This window comes from Gorilla gorilla, chromosome 9 (genome assembly GCF_029281585.2).
Source record: "Gorilla gorilla gorilla isolate KB3781 chromosome 9, NHGRI_mGorGor1-v2.1_pri, whole genome shotgun sequence".
In the NCBI taxonomy this organism is placed as follows: Eukaryota; Metazoa; Chordata; class Mammalia; order Primates; family Hominidae; genus Gorilla; species Gorilla gorilla.
The window spans coordinates 39,734,964-39,756,840 of record NC_073233.2 but is presented as its reverse complement, the minus strand read 5'-3'; the positions used below and the strand labels follow the sequence as shown (position 1 = coordinate 39,756,840).

The following is a 21,877-nucleotide window of genomic DNA, read 5'->3' as shown; positions in this document are numbered from 1 at the left end:
AATGACACAACACCAGGGATAACAAGGTATGAGGAATTTTACTTGTATTCCTATGGGGAAAGAAAAAAATACAATCAATTCCTTCCAGTTAACCTCAATCCTGCCCCCAAATAAATCAGAAAGTCACAACAATAACAACAAAGAAATTACACTTCGCATGTACCAGCATCAGGACCTCAAACTGCAGGAAAACTATTGGACCTTCTGCCCTCCGTGCTGAGTACGGCGAAAAGATGTCAAGGTGACTTTGAAAATAACACTAACTTTTTTGCCAAACAGAAGACAGCAGACTACAATCCACTTGAAGTACAATTGAGTCCAATTTAATCAGAATTTACTACATACAGGAAAAAAAAAATCTTAACTTGAGGTAACAACCATTTGTCTACCGAAACTACAAGAAGTTGAAAACAGCTGTTTTTTTCACCCTAGCAGTCAGCCAATAAGAAAACATGTTATGTTTTCTCCTTACTCGTGTAACCAAATACCACCTGTTCTCCAAAAACCTAAGGAAATAAAAAATAAAAAATAAAGCCTTCCTTCTAAAATATGTTAAAGAAATAGCCTTCTTTTCATATTTTAGAAAGCCTTCTAAAATATGAAAAAGAAAATATGTTACATTTTCTCATCAATATATAAAGAGAGTTCCAGAAACATCCTGAAAGTTAGAGAGAAGAGAAAAAGAAAATAAGTTTCACATTTACCTTACGGCTGTTCAAATCTTAGCACCTTTTTCCTGAGATAGCACCCAACCTACTCAGAGTTAAGCACATTATGAACATTAAGTGTTAGCTGTTATTATTGCTACAGGCAGAAGGAAGTCATTCATATAATCAACAAAGACTTATTGAGCACCTACTGTGTGCCAGAGACTGCTCTAGGCAGTGAACAAAACAGATTAAGTTCCTGTCCTGCTAGAGTTGACATTATAGTGATTTGAACCTAGGTTTCCTTATCTCCAAAGCCTGTTGCTGTTAAAAGCAGGGATTGCAAACTCAAATACCAAAGGGCCAAGCAGATGAAAGAAATGAATTGGGTCAGGTAACAGCTGGCTGTTCGCCAAACCTGTTACCTCTACTTTCTGGGCCCACTCTAAGATTACGTGTTTCAGCCTCTCCCTGCAGGTCACTATGGCCAAGTCACAGAGCACTAACCCATGGAATGTGCACAGAATGCTACACATCACTTAGGGACCTGTTACTCTGTCTGCTTCCATCTGCTGCACGCAGACAAGCAGGGCAGCCTTGGGAGCCACAGACTGAATATGGCAAAGCCACAAAATGGAAGGACCCTGGGTCCCCGAATCGCTGCTTTAAAGAGAGCTCTCTGCCCATCAGGAACACTCATTTTGTCTTTATGTGAGTGAGAAATAAACTTCTCTGGCTTTAAGCCATTGTAGATTTGGGGGTTGGTTTGTTACCACAGTTAGCTCATCACAGCCAATATGAGAGTGAAATGGGACAAACGGGAGCCGTGACAGATGCCCCGTCTAAAAGAGGCACCACTACTAAGCTTCAGCCAAGTGTGGCCATCCAGAAATATAGGACCAGTATGGTTAAACTTCTGACTATTTCAAGGGAACCTAGAAATCCTGACTTTTTTTTTATGGAAAAGCTCTTGATTTTTAAGTGATGTTTCATTTTGTTTGACAAGTGTTTATTGTTTATTTATTTATTTATTTATTATTTATGAGTTAGGATCTGGCTCTGTTGTCCAGGCTGGGGTGTAGTGGCATGATCTCAGATCACTGCAGCCTCTGCCTCCTGGGCTCAAGTGATCCTCCCACCTCATCCTCCCTAGTAGCTAGGACTATAGGTGCACACCACCACACCAAGCTAATTTGTGTTTTGTTTTGTTTAGTTTTTGGTAGAGAGGGGGGCCTCACCATGTTGCCGAGGCTGGTTTCAAATTTCAGGGCTCAAGCGATCCTCTGGCCTCAGCCTCTCAAAGTGCTGGGATTACAGGTGTGAGCCATTGCGCCCAGCCACAAGTGTTTAATTTTTGAAAACCCATCTGTGGAGAGTAGTTAGTACCTGGCTTGTGATGCCTGTACTCCATCCCACCACTAGTGCTGTGCTATCCATGCATATTTGTAGGCAGAATGGTCAAAAAGGTTTAAAGAGCAGGAATAACACAACAGGTTTTCAGAGGTACTGTGAGAACATACCGGGAGATTCTCTTCCTTCCTTTATATACACCACAATTATCCTGTATCTACTATGTATGTGCAAGACCCTGTGCTAAGACAAATAAAACATAATCCCAGCTTTTAAGAGAGTGGCTCTCAAGTTTTCGGGGTTGTCTGCACACCTTCGTACCCTAGACCTTAAACTGACTCCACACTTATCCCATCTTTACACGGTGTAAGTAGCACTGCTTCCTGCTCTTCTTCCTGAACATTGTCTTCTACGCCCGGGAGGCAACGTGCCTCGGTTGTTCCTTAGTGCTGGCTTGACTTTATAGTACCTTCTTCCCTCTTTCTCTAAGCAAGTTGTCCCACTAGGTACTTAGCTCATTGTTTCTTCTAGTAGACATGGCTAATAACCGTGTGTGTCCTCACTTATAACCAAAATAGTTTTCAACACATTGATCACAGTTGTGAAGGGGTTTCCAGGACCCCATTGTACCCGGGATTACCTTTTGAGAACCACCGCTCTGACGAGTTCACAGTCTGATGAAGGAGACGGGCCAGGAGACCTCAAGGATGGCCCAGGAGACAGAAGCAGAGAAGACGGCATCTAACTCCTAAGGCAGAGGGCAGAGTGCATGCCAGGGAAGGCTGCCTGCAGGCCTAACACCTGAGTTGAGTCTTGAAGAAGTGTAGATGCTAATCATGCAGACAAGGCTGGGAAGGGCTTCCCGGGCAGAAAGAATAAAATGTAAAGGGCGCAAAGGGCTCTGGGGAACTGCAAGCCTGGCTATAGTGGCAGGTGGTTCATTCATAAAGGACCCAGATTGCTAAGCAAGGAAGTCAAACTGAGTTATGAAGAGCCGACAAAAGGTTTGGGCCGATCTATATTTTATAAGAATCTCTGGCTGGAGGACGAGGCTGGTTTAAAGGGGGCCAAGACTAGAGACGAGGGACAATTAGGAGATGCAGCTTTGGTAAGAACGTGGACCAAAAGGAGGGAGGGTCTGAAATAAGGCAGCAAAGACGGAAAATTGTCAGAATTATGAAAGTGTTCAGAAATGCAATCAGCAGCTAGGCCCAGTGGCTCACACCTGTAATCCCAGCACTTTGGGAGGCTAGACAGGCAGATCACTTGAGCCCAGGAGTTCAAGACCAGCCTGTGCAATATGGAGAAACCCTGAGTCTGCAAAAATATTAGTAAATAAAGACAAAAATTAGGCAGGTGTGGTGGTGCATGCCGGTAGTCCCAGCTACTCAGGAGGCTAAGGTGGGAGAATCGCTTGAACCTGGGAGGCAGAGGTTGCAGTGAGCCGAGATCATGCCCCTGCACTCCAGCCTGGGCGACAGAGTAAGACTGTCTCAGAAAAAAAGAGAAATTATATCAGCAAAATGTAATGGCCAACTAAATGATGAACCATAAAACAATCTAGAACAATTCTCAGACTGCTGGCTCTAACAACGGGGTGAAAAAAGAATCTAGAACATTTGTCAGATTTTGGGCTCTAACAAATGGGTGGTGGTCATACTTACTGAAAGAGGTAATACAGATGAAATACAGAATAACGAGCCAGACTCAGGGGGCGAAGAGTTCCCTTTGAGGGAGAAATGCTGACTTGTCAGTAGCCATGGGTAGAGATGTCCAATAAACTGCTTAGGCATAAGTCTCATCCTCAAGAGAGAGCTGAGAGTTTTTCGCACCAACAGTACATAAGTGATTGCTAAATCCATGAGTATGAAAGAGGCTACCCCAGGAGGATCTATAGAGTCACAGAGCAAAGCGGATTAGATAACTGCCCCAGGATTCAGCAGTCAGGCAAGCACTGGTGACTAATAGCATCCTTTTTCCTTTCCATGAAGGATGGAAAGGGGGTGAGTTAAGGAGCGAAGGAGACAAAGAAATGGAGGCAGTGAAAATGGGAGGACAGAGCAGGGCAAGAGCTGGAGGCACAGAGGACGTTTATTAGTCACTATCATTGCCTGGGCCGTCACATAGACCAGGAAGACAAATCACAGGAGGAATCAGAAAATCTGGGTATGATTCACAACGCAAATTAGGGCTCTCCTAAAATTTGGAAGTTTCATGTTGTTGTTGTTTAATTTTCACTGTAATTCCAGAACACACCATCCATGCCTCTTCTTCATCCAACTCAATTGGTTAGATAACTGAATGTCAAGGTCACTCTTTTACTTTAAACCATGCAATGGCTTCCCATTGCTCTGAAGATAAAGGTCACAGTCTGTCTCCTGGGTGATGTTGGTCCTGCTACCTCTCCTCCCTTGTTCACCACTCACTCTCCCCTCCACTCCTGCCCACCATCCACACGACCTTCTCTGTGGTTCAGGAATGAATCACAGTCCTTCCCAAAACAGAGGACAGTCCCCACTTCTCCACTGACCCCAATCCCTACCTGGTTATCTCCTATTCCTCCTCCTGTAACAGATGTTGCCTCAAATGTCACTTTTTCAGGACAGCCTTCCCTAACCTTTCTCCTCACTCACCAAGGCGGGTCCCTTCCTCCAGCCTCCCACCACCCGCACCTTTGGCTTCCCCTCTGTTAGCAATCATACTTATTCATGGGAGTGGCTGACTGATGTCATAAATAAGTATGTGGTTACCAATGAAAATAAGTACTATAAAGGGGGAGCCCAGTGCCTGCCACCCACAGGTGCCTAATAAATACTGTCTGAATTAATACATATTAAGGAAAATCAATTTGGAAACAACAGTCACCACTATTTGAGACTGCATGGTATATCACAACTGTAGGGAAACCAATTGTCTTGGAGTGGTAGATCTTTATAAGAATCTCTGGCTGGAGGACGAGGCTGGTTTAAAGGGGGCCAAGACTAGAGACGGGGGACAATTAGGAGATGCAGCTTTGGTAAGAACGTGGACCAAAAGGAGGGAGGGTCTGAAATAAGGCAGCAAAGACAGCAAATTGTCAGAATTATGAAAGTGTTCAGAAATGCAATCAGCAGCTAGGCCCAGTGGCTCACACCTGTAATCCCAGCACTTTGGGAGACTGAGACAGGCAGATCACTTGAGGCCGGGAGTTCAAGACACGCAGGATAGATACTCACTTTTATCTTTTGCTGCAGAACAAAGAAAACTCGCAATTTGGTTGTTTTTTAACTGCGTGATATAAAAACTAAACTATGGTGAAAAACAAAATCAAACCATGGTTGCTTGGATTGGGTGGGGCGAGTGAGAAGAGATGGGAATGTCTGCAGAAGGGCAAAAGAAAACTTACTTTTTGGGGTCATGGTCACGTGCTATATCTTGACAGGGATTTGGGATACACAGGTGTATACATTTGTAAAAACTCAAGAAAATGTACTCAAGAGTTTTGTATTTCATTGCATGTAAAATTTACCTCAGAAAAAGAGTCATAAACAAATACTGAACCCTAATCAATGACATGCATGCGAAAGTATTTAGGGGTGACATGTACTGATGTCTGCAACTTACTCTGAATACATCAAAAATAAGATGAATTGACGGATAGTGGGACAGACAGATATATGATAAAGCAAAATGTTAATTGCACCATTTAGATGGTAGATATAGGGGTGTTTACTATATTGTTCTTTCTACTTTTCCGTGTGTTTGACAACTTCATAAAATGTTGGGTGGGCAGGGAAGGACTGCACTGTATAACTGATAATATATTTACATTGTAATCAGATCTAGTTTCAAATCCCAGCTCCACTACTTACAAGCAATGTGCCCTTAGGCCAGTTGGTTTTTACATGTTCTCTCAATCTCAACTTCCTCCAAGCAAAATGGGCAAGAACTGACAGTGTCGTCATGGGGACTCAATAAGATTAAACCCTTGATCCAGTGACTAACACAATAATAGCTGTCTCATAAATGTTAGTCTTCTTATTCAGAAGTCTACATATTCACAAACTAGGACAAATCTTCAATAAAATGTGAAAGAAGAATCTTGTAAAAATTTTTCTCTTGCTATGCCCCATGGGAAATTAAAAGAATAAATTAATTGTGCTATTTTTATAGGTAAAGACACTGACCTTCCATCAGTAGGACACTGGGAGTTCCATGTCTAAGGAGGGTGAGAGATCCACACTGTTGACACTTCCTCCCTGCATCTCCCAGTGACCAACACAACCCATTATGAGAGCTGGCCAAGCTTAGCAACATCATCACATCAGGAGGAAAGATGGGGAATGTCAGCAGCATCTTAAGCAGCACACTGAAGCCAAGACTCCCAGTCTCCTTCTCAGATGTGCAAATGAAAAGAGCCAATCAGACAGGCCTTGAGATCTGCTAAAGCACCAGACATGCCGTCGGAAGTGGCAGTCACATGACTGTCTTGGCTTTTAGCATAATTACATGAACTGAGAGATGGCCTTATGATCATAAATAAAAGCCTCCAATTGAGACTAATAATGTGTATCCAACTAAAAGACGTCTACTAGGGTACCACGTGGACTCCGCATCCCTAGGTTTGAAACATGATGACATGATGACAGCAAAGGAGGAGGAGCTGCTGACATCTGGAAGCAAAGAAAAATTACACCTTTCCGTGCCAGAAAACCAAACCAATGCTCATTCAAGAAAATTAGGTCTGACGTCTTAAATTCAGTGAAAGGGTTAATTATATGTCACAAGTGAGACACCATAATCAAAGGAAATTGCAATTTTTTATAAAGCATCGCTGAGTGCCTACTAGGTTGTACCATTGGGACTATACACAGTGTTTGAAGCTGTTTTAGACCACGCAGCAAATCTGACTCCCATCCTCTCTACCTTGAAATCTTATTCCCTTTTACATAATTACAAATGCAACTAGTTGACTGGCCTGTGAAGCCTAGGTTTCAAAGTCCTTGGAGACATCGTGCACTTACTGTGGAAGCTTCCCTGCCTCTAGCCCATATATGGATAGGAGCATTGGTGTGCCAGGGCCAGGTCACATCAGAGCTGAGCCAGTTGAGGCATCACTTCCCAACTCCATTATCATGTTAGTAGCTTGAAATCAGCCATGGTAGGAGTATTTATACCAGGAAAATTGGCCAACACTATCAAGCAGGCCACCTGTCATTGTTATCTTCCATAGAACAAGCTTACCAACATGTGAAGTCGTCTTTTACTGCTACGAAGGAGGAGACAAATGTTCAGAAGTTTGCCCTCCAAACTGACATTTAAAACTGACCTCTACCAAGGCCATGGTGAAAGGGGGATCAGGCTAAGAAGGCATTTGTATACCATGTGCCCCTTCTCCTCCAGACTCTGCTGAATGGATGAGAGGTAGATTCCCTAATTCCATTGGCCAGATTGCAGCAGCTTGATTCTCCCTCATGGGAATGTGGAACTGGGGCAGAGTCTTGATGGTGGGCGTTTAAACTAAAGAGGCTTGCCCACTCTGGCTGCAGTGAGCACCACAGCAAGTGAAAAGCCCGTGCAAGGTTTATTGTCAGGGGAACCAAGAAGCTATGGGGAAGCAAAAAAAGCCAGTCTCCAGAAAGAGGCAGAAGGATGAACTGGGCCATAGGAAGAAGAGGCGCTGGGCCCAGGAGATGCACAGCCAGTAACTTTAGCCTCTTAATATCCTGGAGGGCAATATCATGAAGCAGAGGGTGGGCTCTGGAATCGAACTGCCTGGGTTCCAATCTCTACTCTGCCAGTTAACTGGGAGACACTGAACCAGTTACTGTTATTCTGTGCCTCAGTTCCCTCTTCTGAAACATGGGGATAATTGCAGAACCTACTTCATAGGGTTGGTATGAGAATCAAATGAGCTGATACAAACAGTAAATGCTCAAAAGTATTAGCTGTTATTTCTATCAATTAATTATAGCATCCACGTGGCCTGGTTATATTTCATTCCTATTACGAATATGTCACCTGGGATTCCCCCATGGCCTGAGGCCCCATACTGGAGCTAGTTTTAGTTGTGTAGCTAGGTGATCTGTCCCCTGAATCACAGAATAATGTGCAAATCCCTGGACCAATGTGTGACCTTTAGCAAATCACTTTCTCAGCCCTCTCTTAGAGTAGTGTGAGATTCAAATAGGAAAAGAAACTGAAAGCTTCGACAACCGTGAACTGTTGTACCAAACTCTGGAGACTGTTGTCTCTGCAGGGAAAAGAAAAGATATTACATTGGTCACAAGAATGGAAAACACTTGTTTAAAATGTGTTTATTGCTGGACTAGAGACTAGAGAAATATTCCCCATCCAACTGGAAAAAAAGGTTCAGTTTCCGTAGGGTTCACTAGCTTGATTTATACGTTCATCTCCAGTATTAAAAAGATAATAACAGGAAACTGCCAAAGACAGTTCTAGGATGCTGATTTTTTAATACACTTTCACCCAGCTTAATTATATTCAAAATAATGCTCCAAAGACTGATCCTCCCATTCTTTTCAAAACAAAGACTTCTTAATGGACAATGAAGGATACAAATCTAGAGATATTTTTATTCATCCCTTTTCAACAAGAATTTATAAGCCACACTGTCAATTTCAACACATTTTCTTCTCACACTTCCCATTTTTCTTCAGCCTTCTTGGGTTTGCTGTTGACACCTGGTAAATAAAAAGGCAAGTGACAGGGGAACGGCATTCATTACTAGGGACAGAGGTAGGCAGACAGGTCTGGGAGTCCCAGTTTCATTCTGGATACTTCATTCCATATTTCATGTGGAAAGATTGAAGTTAGAAGTATTCTAGGCTTCCCCATTTACTTGAACTGCATAAATACCAAAACCATTTTGTGTGTCTGACGTCAGGAGATTTTATTTCTAGCTAAGAATAGATTTAACATATATAAATCTCAATCTAAATCGAATTCACCTCTTGTGGTTAGGACACTTGGGCAAAGCCACGTCTGAGTGAACAGGAGGCAGGTGCAGCAGCGACCTTGGCCTATGCTTGAGGAAGCTACTTGGCCTTATTTATATCTAGGATTGGTTAAAATTTATCCCCATTCTATGTGGTGTTTAAAAGGGCCCATGATTTTTCTTAAATGTCTGCAGAAGTATCGTCTAGAGAAGGAAGCCAGGGAGTAAAGGAAAACGGGCAGAACCGTCTAAGGAGATATTTTAACTCTAGGTTTGAATCTGACCTGTGTTGTTAAAGCTATTTATTCTCTTTTATAATAAAAGGTCTTTCCCTGTTTCTAACAGAAGTTCAAGTTCTCTCATGACACAATTTAGTTAGCATGGAAAGAGGGTCATGATATAGTGTTAATGGGAAAAGCAAGTTGCTAAATATTATACCTTTTATATCTTAAAAAAATTAAGTTGAGGCTACGTCTATGGATATAAATATTTGTATGAAGAGGTCTGGAAGGATCCATCACACTTGACTGACAGCATGACTCTAGAGAATAGCAAGGTGATATGGTTTGGCTATGTCTCCACCCAAATCACACCTTGAATTGTAGTTCCCATAATCCCCATGCATTGTGGAAGGGACTCAGTAGGAGGTAACTGAATCATGGGGGCAGTTACCCCTATGCTATTCTTCTGATAGTGAGTTCTCACAAGATCTGATGGTTTTATTCTCCCCACTTCACTCGGCACTTCTCTTTCCTGGCATCATATGAAGAAGAATGTGTTTGCTTCCCCTTCTGCCATGATTGTAACTTTCCTGAGGCCTCCCCAGCCATGCGGAACTGTGAGTCAACTAAACTTCTTCCCTTTATAAATTACTCAGTCTCAGGCAGTTCTTTATGGTAGCGTGAGAGTGGACTAATACACAAGGCAAACAGGGCCTTTTGCATTTTACTGCATCTACCTGAGTATTGTTTGAATTTAATAAAATATATATTACTTTCATAATTTTTTAAAATCCAATGAAGACTGAAGATAGGCCTATATTTATCTGGGCCTCACATTGGAACTATGACAGCAAACTGTGGGAAAACTCTTCCCTTTTCAGAATGAAAATCCTTGGCTGGGCTTGGCTGCTAATGTAGGAAGAAGCAGGAAATGCAGATGGTAGAACTCCACCAAAACATCTGCTTACGGCTTGTAAAGACACAGACGGGGGATGGGGGAAGAAGGGAAGATCTTGAGGCTGTTATCCATAGATGAGAAAACGAAAGCCCTGAAAAGTGAAATGATTTGGTAACAGCCAGGGGTGACCTCAGTCTCCTGAATGCAACCAATGCAATTTTCCCTCACCCAGCCTGTTTTCCCTAGACCTTAAACCAAAGTAGTATCTGCTGGTAGCTTTGAGAATGAGAAAATGGGCCAGGAATGATAGTTCATGCCTATAATCCCAGCACTTTGGGAGGCCGAGACTGGCAGATTACTTGAGGTTAGGAGTTCGAGACCAGACTGGCCAACATGGTGAATCCCCATCTCTACTAAAAATACAAAAATTAGCCAGGTGCAGTGGTGCATGCCTGTAGTCCCAGCTACTTGGGAGGCTGAGGCAGGAGAATCGCTTGAACCTGGGAGGTGGAGATTGCAGTGAGCCGAGACTGTGCCACTGCACTCCAGCCTGGACAACAGAATGAGACTCCATCTCAAAAAAATAAAATAAAATAAAGAGAGAGAGAATGAGAAAATGAACTAGAGGTACCTGATACTTTTTATTTTACTAAAGAAATCCTTGAGGGATCTTCAATATCATCTGTAAGCTCACGGGCCTTAAAAGAGAAATCGTTCTGCACAAACACTTCCATAAAGCAGAAGTGGGAATACTTCTCTATAATTTTATTTTATTTTATTTATCTTTTATTGTCGAGACAGAGTCTTGCTATGTCACCCAGGCTGGAGTGCAGTGGCACAATCCCGACTCACTGCAACCTCCACCTCCTGGGTTCCAACAATTCTCATGCTTCGGCCTCCCAAGTAGCTGGGACTATAGGTGTGCACCACCATACCTGGCTAATTTTTGTATTTTTAGTAGAGACGGGGTTTCATCACGTTGACCAGGCTGGTCTCGAACTCCTGACCTCAAGTGATCCACCCTCCTTGGGCTCCCAAAGTGTTGGGATTATAGGATTGAGCCACCGCATCTGGCCCCTATTATCTTATAGACCAGCACTACCTTTCTAACAAAACCAGACACCTTTTAGCAAAACAAAACTACAGACCAATACCCCTCATGAACATGAAACTAAAAATTCCTAACAATGGCCTGGCCGTTGTTAGAAATTTCTTTTGAGATGGAGTCTTGCTCTTGTCACCCAGGCTGGAGTGCAGTGGCATGATCTCAGCTCACTGCAACCTCTGCCTCCCAGGTTCAAGCGATTCTCCTGCCTCAGCCTCCTGAGTGGCTGGGATTACAGGCACCCACCACCATACCCAGCTAATTTTTTTGTGTTTTTAGTAGAGACAGGGTTTCACCATGTTGGCCAGGCTGGTTCGAACTTCTGACATTAGGTGATCCTCCTGCCTTGGCCTCCCAAAGTGCTGGGATTACAGGCATGAGCCACCACATCTGGCCAGGAATTTCTTTAGTTTGTAAAAAGTTGTCTTTTTACAAACTAAAGATAAACCCTGTGATCATCTCAATAGACAAAGAGAAAGCATTTGCCAAAATTTGATAACCAGTCATGATAAAAATTCACAGCAAATTTGCTAGAGAAGGGAATTTCCTCAGCCTGATAAAGGGCCTCTGTGAAACAAAATCAAAACTATAGCCAACATCATACTCTAGAGAAAGACTGATATTTCCCTCCAATGCCAGGATCAAGGCAAGGATGTCCACTCTCCCTACTTCTATTCAGCAAAGTACTAGAAGTTCTAGCCAGTGCAATAAGGCAAGAAAAATAAATAAAAGCCTTACAGATTCGAAAGAACGAAAAGTGTCTTTATTCACAGATATCATTATTTCCTATTTAGAAAAATCTCAAAGATTCTATAAAAAGCTACTAGAACTAAAATGAGTTTAGGAGGGTCATATGATATAAGGTTTTTAAAATTATATTTCCATACACTAACAAAGAAATTTTTCTATTACTATTTGCCAAAGCACTGAAAAACATGAAAAATGTATGTACAAATTTGTATGTGGAAAACTATAAAACATTGATGAGAGAAAAGAAAGAATACCTAAGTAAATGGAGAGAGATATGTTCATGGATTAAAAAAAAAAAACACTGTTAAGATAGAGATCTCTAAATGGTCTAGATTCAAAGAAATTCCAACCAAAAATCCAGCAGGCTTTTTAAATAGAAATTAACAAGAAGATACTAAAATCTGTATAGAAAGCATAAGACCTAGAATAGCCAAAAAGATTTTTTAAAAGAATAAAGAATACTCACACTATCTGACTTCAAGACTTACTACAGAACTAAAGCAGTGAAACTCAATCACGGTCAATTTTACTCCCTAGGGGGACATTTAGCAATGTCTGGAAACATTTTTGGTTGTCACAACTAAGAATGAGGGGAGTTACTGACATCTACCAGGCAGTCAGAAATATTGCTAAACTTCTAATGCACAGGACAGACAACCACAACAAAGAACCGTTGAACCCAAAATGTTAATAGTGCTGACGTTAAGAAACCCTGAACTAGAGAAATCAAGACAGTGTTGTACTGGCATATGGAGAGAAGTACAATAGAACAGACTAGAAATAAACCCAGACATATATGGTGCCAAGATAAGTCAATGGACCAAGGAATAGTCTTTTCAATAAGTGGTGCTAGAACAATTAAATATCCATATAAAAAAATTAACCTTGATTCTTACTTTGCACCATACACAAATATTAACATGAAATGGATCACAGACCTAAAAGTAAAAATAAAAATAAAAAACTTCTAGAAGAAATCATAGATATTTGTGACCTTGGCACACATTAGGCAATTTCTATGCTAGGACACAAAAAGCACAAATCTTAAATTGAAAAGTTGATAGAGTTAATCTAAATTTAAAACTTCTCTCCTTTAAAAAAAAAAAAAAACAAAAAACGCTGTTAATAAAATGAAAAGACAAGCCACAGACCAGGAGAACACTGTTGCAAAACACCTATCTGATAAAAAGACTTGTATCCAGACTATATAAAGAAAAGTTCAAAACTCAGTAAAAAGAAAACAATCCAATTTTTAAATGGGCAAAATAACAGACACTTCAAAGTAGAGATATAGATGGCAAGTAAGAACATGAAAAGATATGCAACAATAAAATTATTAGTAATTAGAGAAATGTAAACTAAAACTGGAATGAGATACCACTAAACAACTATTAGAATGGCTGACATCTAAATTAAAAGGAAAAAAAAAGCTGACAATACCAAATGCCAGTGAGGATACAGAGGAACAACTAGAACTCTCATACATTGCTAATGAGAATGCAAAACTGTACAGCTACTTTGAAAAACAGTTTGGCAGTTTCTTATAAGGCGAAATACATCCCTAACACATGACCAAGCAATCCCACCCCTAGGCATTTACCCGAAAGGAATGAAAACTGCCCACAGAAAGACTTCCATGTCATAAACTGGAAACAACCCACATGTCCATCAACTGCTGAATGCATAAGCAAACTGTGGTGCAATGGAATACTATTCTGCAATAAAAAGAACAGAATTAGTGATCGATGCAATGACACAGATGATTTTCAAGAGCATTATGCTAAGTGAAAGAAGCCAAATGCAAAATGTTATATACAGTACAATTCCATTTCTACGACCTTCTGGGAAAGTCAAAACTATAGGGATGGAAAATACATGGGTAGTTTCCAGGGACTGGGTGTGTTGGGGGAGTGGATTAACTGCAAGGGGCAAGAGGGAACTTTTTGAGGTGACAGAAATGTTCTGTATCTGGATTGTGGTGGTGGACGCATGATTGCACACTTTTGTCAAAACTCATCATGCAGCACACCTACAAAGGATGAATTTCACTGTATGTAAATTACACCTTAATAAACTTACTTTAAAAAAAGAAGAAAAAGCTGGTGGCTGATGAGTGTGTTCTCTTTGTACTGCATGACATTTTAGAAATCTGAACTAATTGGTGATATTTGAAAACAAAAAGATTCCAAATAAAGATCTGCCTTTTGTTGAGAAGTCAGAACTATGGCACCCTGAGCCTCGGTCCCATGCAGGCTGCCACTAAACAGTGGCTGCCTCTTTGAGCAACGCAGGCACTTGCTGTCCTGCCACATCCCCCAACCTGACCCAATTCATGGAAGTACTTTACCCACCTGCCACTGCACCTGCCCGAGTGAGAGTTTCTTGTCCTGGACCACGGGCTGCCTGAGAGCAGGGTCCAGGCCTGGCCTGTTCTCACTACACCCCCAGCATCTAGTGGAGGGCCTGACACATGCTGGGTGCTTGATAAACACTGCTGAATTAATATGACTCAGTTGCCACCTTCCCGCCAGCTCCTAAAACTGACATTTACAACACCCAGATTGCTAACTGCTCCTTTGGTCCTGAAGTCCCCAAAGAGAGTCACCATCCATGGCAGCCATCCCGTGACCCAGAATAATGTGTCCCTCTGTGTGTTTAGAAATCCCCTCTAATATGCTGTCAAGCAACGAAAATGTTTTAAGGTCATTCCAACTATTCATTTTTGTCTGGGGAAGAGTGGAGTTTTTGTTTGTCTTTAAAAAAAAAAAAAAGAAAGAAAGAAAACCACAATACGGGCTTGAAGGTTAATGAAAAGGGAAGTGTGCACATTCATTTTGAATATTCTCAGATCATATTCCAGTAATTTGAGACTTGAGCTAAGTAAGCTTCTGAGAGATTCTCTGGTGGTCATCAGAATTTCAGGATCCTGAAGTTTCCATGGTGGTCAGTTTGAGGGAAGGATGTGGGTCAGCAAAGGGATATCTAACTTGTTTTATGCCAGTATTAAAAGTACAGTAACACTGTACTTTTCCAGGTACAAGTAACACTGTACTTTTAATATTTAATATTTTAATATTTAATACACTTTAATACACTTCTTTTCCTACCTGTTATTTTATTTTCTCTGTCTCTTGCTTGTCCCCCTTCTCCCTGAACCCCCAAATGCTGCAGTATCCCAGCCCCTCAGAGCCCTTCAGTCCCCCAAGGAGGGCCAGGGGAAGTCCCAGGGCAGGGAGAGGGTGCCAGGGACTCCTCCCTACAGCGCCCTGTGCTCTGGCCCCAAGATCATTTTCTTTACTTTGTGGGGATGGGAAGAATGAGATGGGAGGCAAGATTTGGGACATCTTGTAAGAATCTTTGAAGTACTAATCATACTCAGAGTAAAAAGTCAAAATATATTTTATTGGGCCATCTACATTTGGGGGAAAAACACCAAATCAAACACTCTGGTCATATGTCTTTCATGTTTAAAAATGAGAAAGTGTGAACACATATAATTAGACCTCATCTTAACCCTCCCTTGGCCCACCTCACCCATGACTCTGCTTTTCTCTAGAGAAAAAACTTCAGAAGAATTGCCTTATGTGTTGCCTCCAATGCCTCTTTTTCCTTTCTCTCTTGAACCATCTGCAGTTAGTTTTATCCCCATCACTCTGAGAGCCACTACCCACCTTCACACCTCCAAACTCAACGTGCATTGCTAGTGCCTATCTAACTCCACTCTCAGCAGCATCTGTCCAAGCCAATCACGCCCTCCTCCTTGATTGCTTTATTCTCTTAGCACCCAGGACACCATATACACTTTCTTCTCTTCCTACTGCCTCATTGTTTTTTTCTCTATCTCTTGCTGGTCCCCTTCACCCTGAACCCCTGAATACTGCAGTAATCCCAGGCTCATTGCTCAGATCTCCCTCTCTCTTCTCCATACTCACTTTCTAGGTTTCTTATTCACTTCCATGCTGATGGCTCCCAAATGTATGCCTTAGGACCTGTTATCGCCCTAGAATTCCAGACTACTTTGTTCAACTGGCAACCTGACATCTCCACTTGAATAAACATTTCAAGCTTTACATACCCCCAAATGAACTCTTATTTTCTTACCCCAAACCTGAACTGCTGTCTCAATTAATGGCAACTTCACCTTCCCAGTTGCTTGAGCCAAAGACCTTGGAGCCGTATCAATTCCTCTCTTTCTCTCCTACCCTTTTAATCTACCAGATAATTCTACCAGCTCTGTCTTCAAGAGACATCCAAAATCTAACCACTTCCGCCACCACCCTCTCTAAGCCATCTTCATCTGCAGATTGATTTCAACAACAGCTTCCTTCCTGATCTCCTGGCTTCCATACTTGACCTTACAGACTTTTCTCTCCACAACAACCACGGTGATTCTTTTAAAACTGAAGTCAGATTATGTCACCTCTTGTTTGGATGCTCCAATGGCTGACCATCTCACTCCAACTAAAGTACCCAGTCATCACCATGGCCAGTAAGTCCTATAGGATCCAGCCCCATCCCTCTCTTCAACATCATTTCTCACTACTCTCCCTTTGCCCATTCAATTCTACACTGGCATTCCTGCTCTTCCTCAAACAACGCAAGCACAATCTCTGCTCAAGGCCTTTGCACTTGCTTTTCCCACAACCTGGAATATTCTTACCCCAGATTTTCACTGTCAGGTCTATTCAAGGCCATCTCCTCAGAAAGGCCTCCTCTCACCACTCCATCTAGACAAGTTCATGTGTGAAGGCACTATCCCCTACCCTGATTTATTTTGCTCCATAGAGCTTACCATCACCCGACCTACAGGTATTTGCTTATTGCCACTTATTTCTCAAAATGGGGTCCACAAACTTGCATCGTCAGTATTACTCAAGTGCTTGTTAACAATGCAGACTCTCAAGCCTTATTTCAGACCTACTGAATCAGAATCCACATTTCAACAAGATCTTCATGTGATTGGTAAGCACAGTCAAGTTTGGACGGCACTGGGCTCAATATTCTGAGGTAACGGTAACGAACAAAAACAAGCCCCATTCTCTCTAATCCCTGTGAGAACAGGCCTTGTTTCTTTTCATTACTGTTACCTCAGAATATTGAGGCATTCAAAACATACTGAATAAAGGAATGAATGAATGAACAAATGAACTTGAACCTGTTCTAGACTCGACTGCAAGTTGATGATGTGTACAAAGAGGTTGGGGAGCGGCAAGGAGGACGTCCCAGGTCAAAACTATCTCCCCGCACACTGTTCTAAATTAGAAATTCTTTGGTATCGATTCATCAAGAAGAGCTAAGTATTCTAAATACATATGCGCCCAATGCAGGGGTACCCAGATTCATAAAATTCTTAGAGACCTACAAAGTTCTTTGAGACCTGCAAAGAGACTTAGACTCACACACAATAATAGTGGGGGACTTCAACACCCCGCTGACGATATTAGATCATCAAGACAGAAAATTAACAGAAGTATTCAGGACCTGAACTCAGCTCTGGATCAAGCAGACCTGATAGATATCCACAGAACTCTCCACCCCAAAACAACAGAATATACATTCTTCTTATCACCATATGTCACTGATGCTAAAATTGATCACGTAATCAGAAGAAATTCTTTGGTATCAGCAAAACCTTCTATCAACATGCAAATATATTCCCTTAATAAAGCAGTCATTCACAACTTACTGTGAATTATTTAAATGAGACAGTATTCTAAAATCTAACAGAAACAGCCAGGCAGGGGGAACAGGAGTGTAGAGACTGAAAATTTAAGAAATTCCTATTCTGTGCTGGGTATTGTAACAGGCAATAGGCAAATGAAGGTAAATCAGGAACCAACAAGTTGGAGGGAGAAGCACACAGCCGCTCAGAGCCCTTCAGCCGGCAGAGGAGGGCCTGGGGAAGCCCCAGCATGCAGACAGGGTGCTGAGGACTCCTCCCCACAGCGCCCTGTGCTCTGACCACAGAGAACCCTTTACTTTTCCTCTGCCAGAAATGCCACCATCAACACTGCCAACCCCACCTCATCCTTCAAGGCCCCCATGCCCCCAGAATTAACTATTCCCTCATTAGCTCTGATCACACAGTACAGAGGGCAAGGACCTTGATTGCCCTCTTCTTGAGGAGCTTCTACAAACTGTCTTGTCCTTATTCACCTCTGTATCCCCTGCCCCTGCACAGCATCTAGACAGAGTAAACATTCCATCGTTTCTGCCATTTTAAAACAGCAGGTAGCATTCACTGAGCGCTTACTGTATACCAAGCACTGTTTTAAACACTTTAGATGCTTTAACTCATGTAATCCTCACAAGAACCCAATGAGATTGGAACTATTGTTGTCCCCATTTTCCAGATGAGAGAACTGAGACCCAGACAGCCACACTGAGTAGCTGCCCAGGAACAGATGAGCACTATCCCTGTACATAACAGGCACACAGTAAATGTTTACTGACATGAACTGAATGGAAGCTCAGTAGTTAAAAAGAGAGTGAAGTCAAATTTGAGCTGTACCATTTTGCCCGGAGCCTGGATGGCCAAAGAGAATACAGGGTGTCAGTACTCAGTAACTACAAAGAAACTTCTTTCCCACACCAACCTCCCGCATCCAAAACAGAGCTTACTGACTGGAAGCAAGACGGAAGACGGAGATGGAAGTTAGGAGTCTAATGGAGGGCAGTGAAGACGACAACAGCCTTTTCTTTATGTGGAAAAGAGAAGGAACTCTGATTCCTTTAGAATATTCAAGCAAAAGAGGCTGGGGTGGGGTGGGTGGAAGTAGACTGGGAACACACTGCAGAGTCTCCAGGACAGGAAGGTGCTGAACAATTGCTACAGAATTTTCCAGAAACAAATCTATGTTTGCCCATTTTTCAACCAAGACAAATGTCTGGCTTAGCCTTCCTTAAACAACAAGGGAGAGCAGCCATGTAAATGATGGGACTGTAGCAAGCCAGCACTTTGAGTAAGATCTCAGACATCTCAGGGTCGGACGCATTCTACAATGAGTGGCAACACCAAACCGCAGCGACTCCTCAGAAAAAGTTCCAAACTAGGTTGTTTGCAGAAAGTCAAAGGCCCCAGAAATTGTCATTCATTCTCCTGCCTCCCTCCCGACACCACTTCTTCCCACAAACCCCTTAGGATGCCCTGCATTAGGCCCAGGACTCACCTACCCTGGGGTGAAACTGCCTCCAGTGGAAATCAGAGAACAAATGAGAGCAGGTAGGAGGTAAGAGTTACACACAGGGAACCCAGTGTTTAACCCTTCCACTGAGTCATGGAATTGAATCAGTGGCAAACCCACAGAAAACCATGGAGCCCAGAGGTGGACTGTGAATCCACAGGTGGGCTGGACCACGGGAAGCTGGTCATAAAGGGGGACAGCAGAAAGGGCATCCAAAAAGCATAGAGGAAGCAACGAGTCGCTCGGATGAGATGGAGAAAGACGCAGAGGACTCTGGGGAGGAACATCAACTTTTAATGATTTTTACCATCATTGTAATCAAAGCATCTTTCCCAGCCCCGTATCCCCATGACCACCACACTGAAAGGAAAAAGAAAGAGGACACCAGGGCTAAACCCAAACAATGTGGATCAGAAGTCCCCTAAGTCAGGCTCTGGCGGTCTGAAAGAGGAGCCAAGGAAAGTCAGGGAGGTTCAGAAGGCTCAAGGTACAAAGGTCAGAAGGGAAATCAGAAATTCAAAACTGATCCGAGGAAATCACCCAACATCAGGCTGAACAGGAACAACACATGAAAGCCAGTTTCACATATTACAGATGGCTGAACAAATGAACATCATCCCAAAGCAAATATCTCATAAGCAGTTCACAAAAACGACCAAGGACTTGATATCCTTTAATCAAAAACAGGATGTATGTTTCTGAGCCAATGAATACCAAGGTATTTACGTGGGTCTTTCTCAGGCCTTATCTTTTAACAATTATGCCAAATACACAACACTAAAAACTGCTACAGGCATAAAAATCGGGGGCTAAAATTCGTCAGAGGTTTTTCTCAAGTCTGAGGCACACATCCAAAGATTCCGGAACTTTGTAACCACTATAATCGCAATAGAAAATTATTTGACAGTAACTCGCAAGCACAAGCACCACCTGTCAGTGACTCTTTAAGTGAATCGAAGGAAAATGGGCTCTGAATTAAGCTGCTGAAGACGAGAAATATTTTTAACCTAAAACTCTCTTATCTAAAACAATGTCAGCCCCTTACAATTAGGAATTTTAATCTAATTTGGGGGAGGGGGTACTCTGAGAAAGAAGAAGTCATTAGTCCTTGCTAAAAAATGCAAAACTCCAGGAACACATTATCTGAAGTGAGAACTATATTCCTTGATAAGGCAGTGTATCAAGAGCTCAGAATTTTGTCAGAAACACAAAAGCCTGCCCTTTCCAAGTGCAGGCAGTAATCATTCTTATTTCCAGGACAACTGCTTACTGCACAGCTTAAGTTTTGAAGCACACTTAGCAGAAAAATCCACCCCCACCTAGAATACTTACAACAGATTTCTCAAAATTGTCCAAGGAATTACAGAAATCTATTTCCTGGGGATTGCTGGAAGTCTACAAGCCAAGCATGACTATTTTTAACTAACCTGCAAACAGTGGATTATATACTTAATGAGCGCCTGCATCCCTTTGCAAGGTGCAAGCAATTATTGCAGAGACCTCCTTCCCAAAAGAAAAGGGTTCCGCTATCAACACAGGAGAAACTGTGTTGATATTTGGGAAGCCGACACGCGGATTGCCTAAAACTCTCTAACCATTTCATGCAGTTAAGACAAAGTGGACACTCAACAGAGAGCCCAAAATACCAGGGACTTCGCCACCCTGAAACGTGTTCTAATGATACATTTCCCGTTTAAGGTGTCCTAAACACACATCTTTCTCTAAATAAAGCGTGCCTGCGGGACCACTAGGAAGGTTCTACAACTTGTCCAAAAAGAAGAGGCGATTGCACCTTTTTTTTTTCTTCCCCGCCCAAAGTGCCTTCCCGAAAGACAGATTTCTGACAGTTCGCCTGCTGTTGCAGCAGTAAAGGTCGGAGAGAATCCCAGAGCCGGTGTTGTCAATACCTCTCCACCGCCACCTGGGCAGGTGTGGGTCTCGTCCCGCCGCCCCGCTCCTCCAGAAACCTCCGCGGACGCCCCGCCGCCGAGCGCTTACCCGGGTCGGCCTGGCCGTGCTCCAGGAGGGCCGCCAGCAGCAGGAGTCCCAGCAGCAGCGTCGGTGGCCGCGGGGGCGCATCGTGGGACGCGCCGGCCCCAGGGCCCCTCACGCCCGTGCAGCGCGCGGCTCCCCAGCCAGCCTGACCAAGCCCACGCGCCACGGGCCGGCCCCCGCGCCCCCGCGTCGCGGGCCCAGCTTCCCTTGAGCCCTGAGGCTTGGCCTCCTGCGGAGCCATGGGGACGCTTCACACATCCAGGCCGCTGCCTCGCTCTGCACCGCGCCGGGGAGCCCAGCCCTCGGCGCCCCGGTCCTCACCGGGCATCGCCGGCCGCGGCCCGGGCGCCGGAGGGAGGGGGCGCCGAGCGGCGCGACTGGCTCGCTCGTCCTGCCGCGCCCGGGGCGGGCTCCAGGAAGCCGCGGCTTCACCCGCACAGGGGCCGGGCCCGCATGGAGCCGCGGCGGGCGCGGGCCGGGGTTCCCACGGTGCCTGTCGCCGCGCGCCGGCGCGATTGGGGCGGCGAGGGTGGGACGGGCGCCGCCCGGAGCCCCCTCCCCCGGCCGGCTCCTGCAGAACTAGGGGGCGAGGCTGCCGGGAACGGGGGTGGCGGCCGCGGGGCGCGCTCGGGTCCCTCCCTCCCGCCGCCGCTGCAGCCTCGGCGCCCCGCTGTTCTGGCTCCTCGCTCCTCGCTCCTCGCTGGGCTTCGGGTTCCAGCCCCGGCTCCGGCTCGGGCTCCCGGGCCGCGAGTGCTACCGCAGCTCAGAGCGGCGCCTCATTGACAAAGAA

General features: G+C 43.8%; 1 protein-coding gene across 4 annotated transcripts in view; it reads right to left on the bottom strand.

The window, feature by feature from the left end:
• The window catches only part of KIAA1549L (KIAA1549 like), a 294,948-nt gene extending 273,573 nt beyond the window's left edge, over positions 1-21,375 (bottom strand). For all 4 annotated transcript variants that reach the window (XM_019037520.4, XM_055356549.2, XM_019037521.4 and 1 more), the window contains exon 1: positions 21,091-21,375. In XM_019037520.4, coding sequence (XP_018893065.4) covers positions 21,091-21,328 — 238 coding nt within the window. In that variant the 5' untranslated portion in view covers positions 21,329-21,375. The remainder of the gene's footprint in view (positions 1-21,090) is intronic.
• Positions 21,376-21,877: the final 502 nt, after the last annotated feature.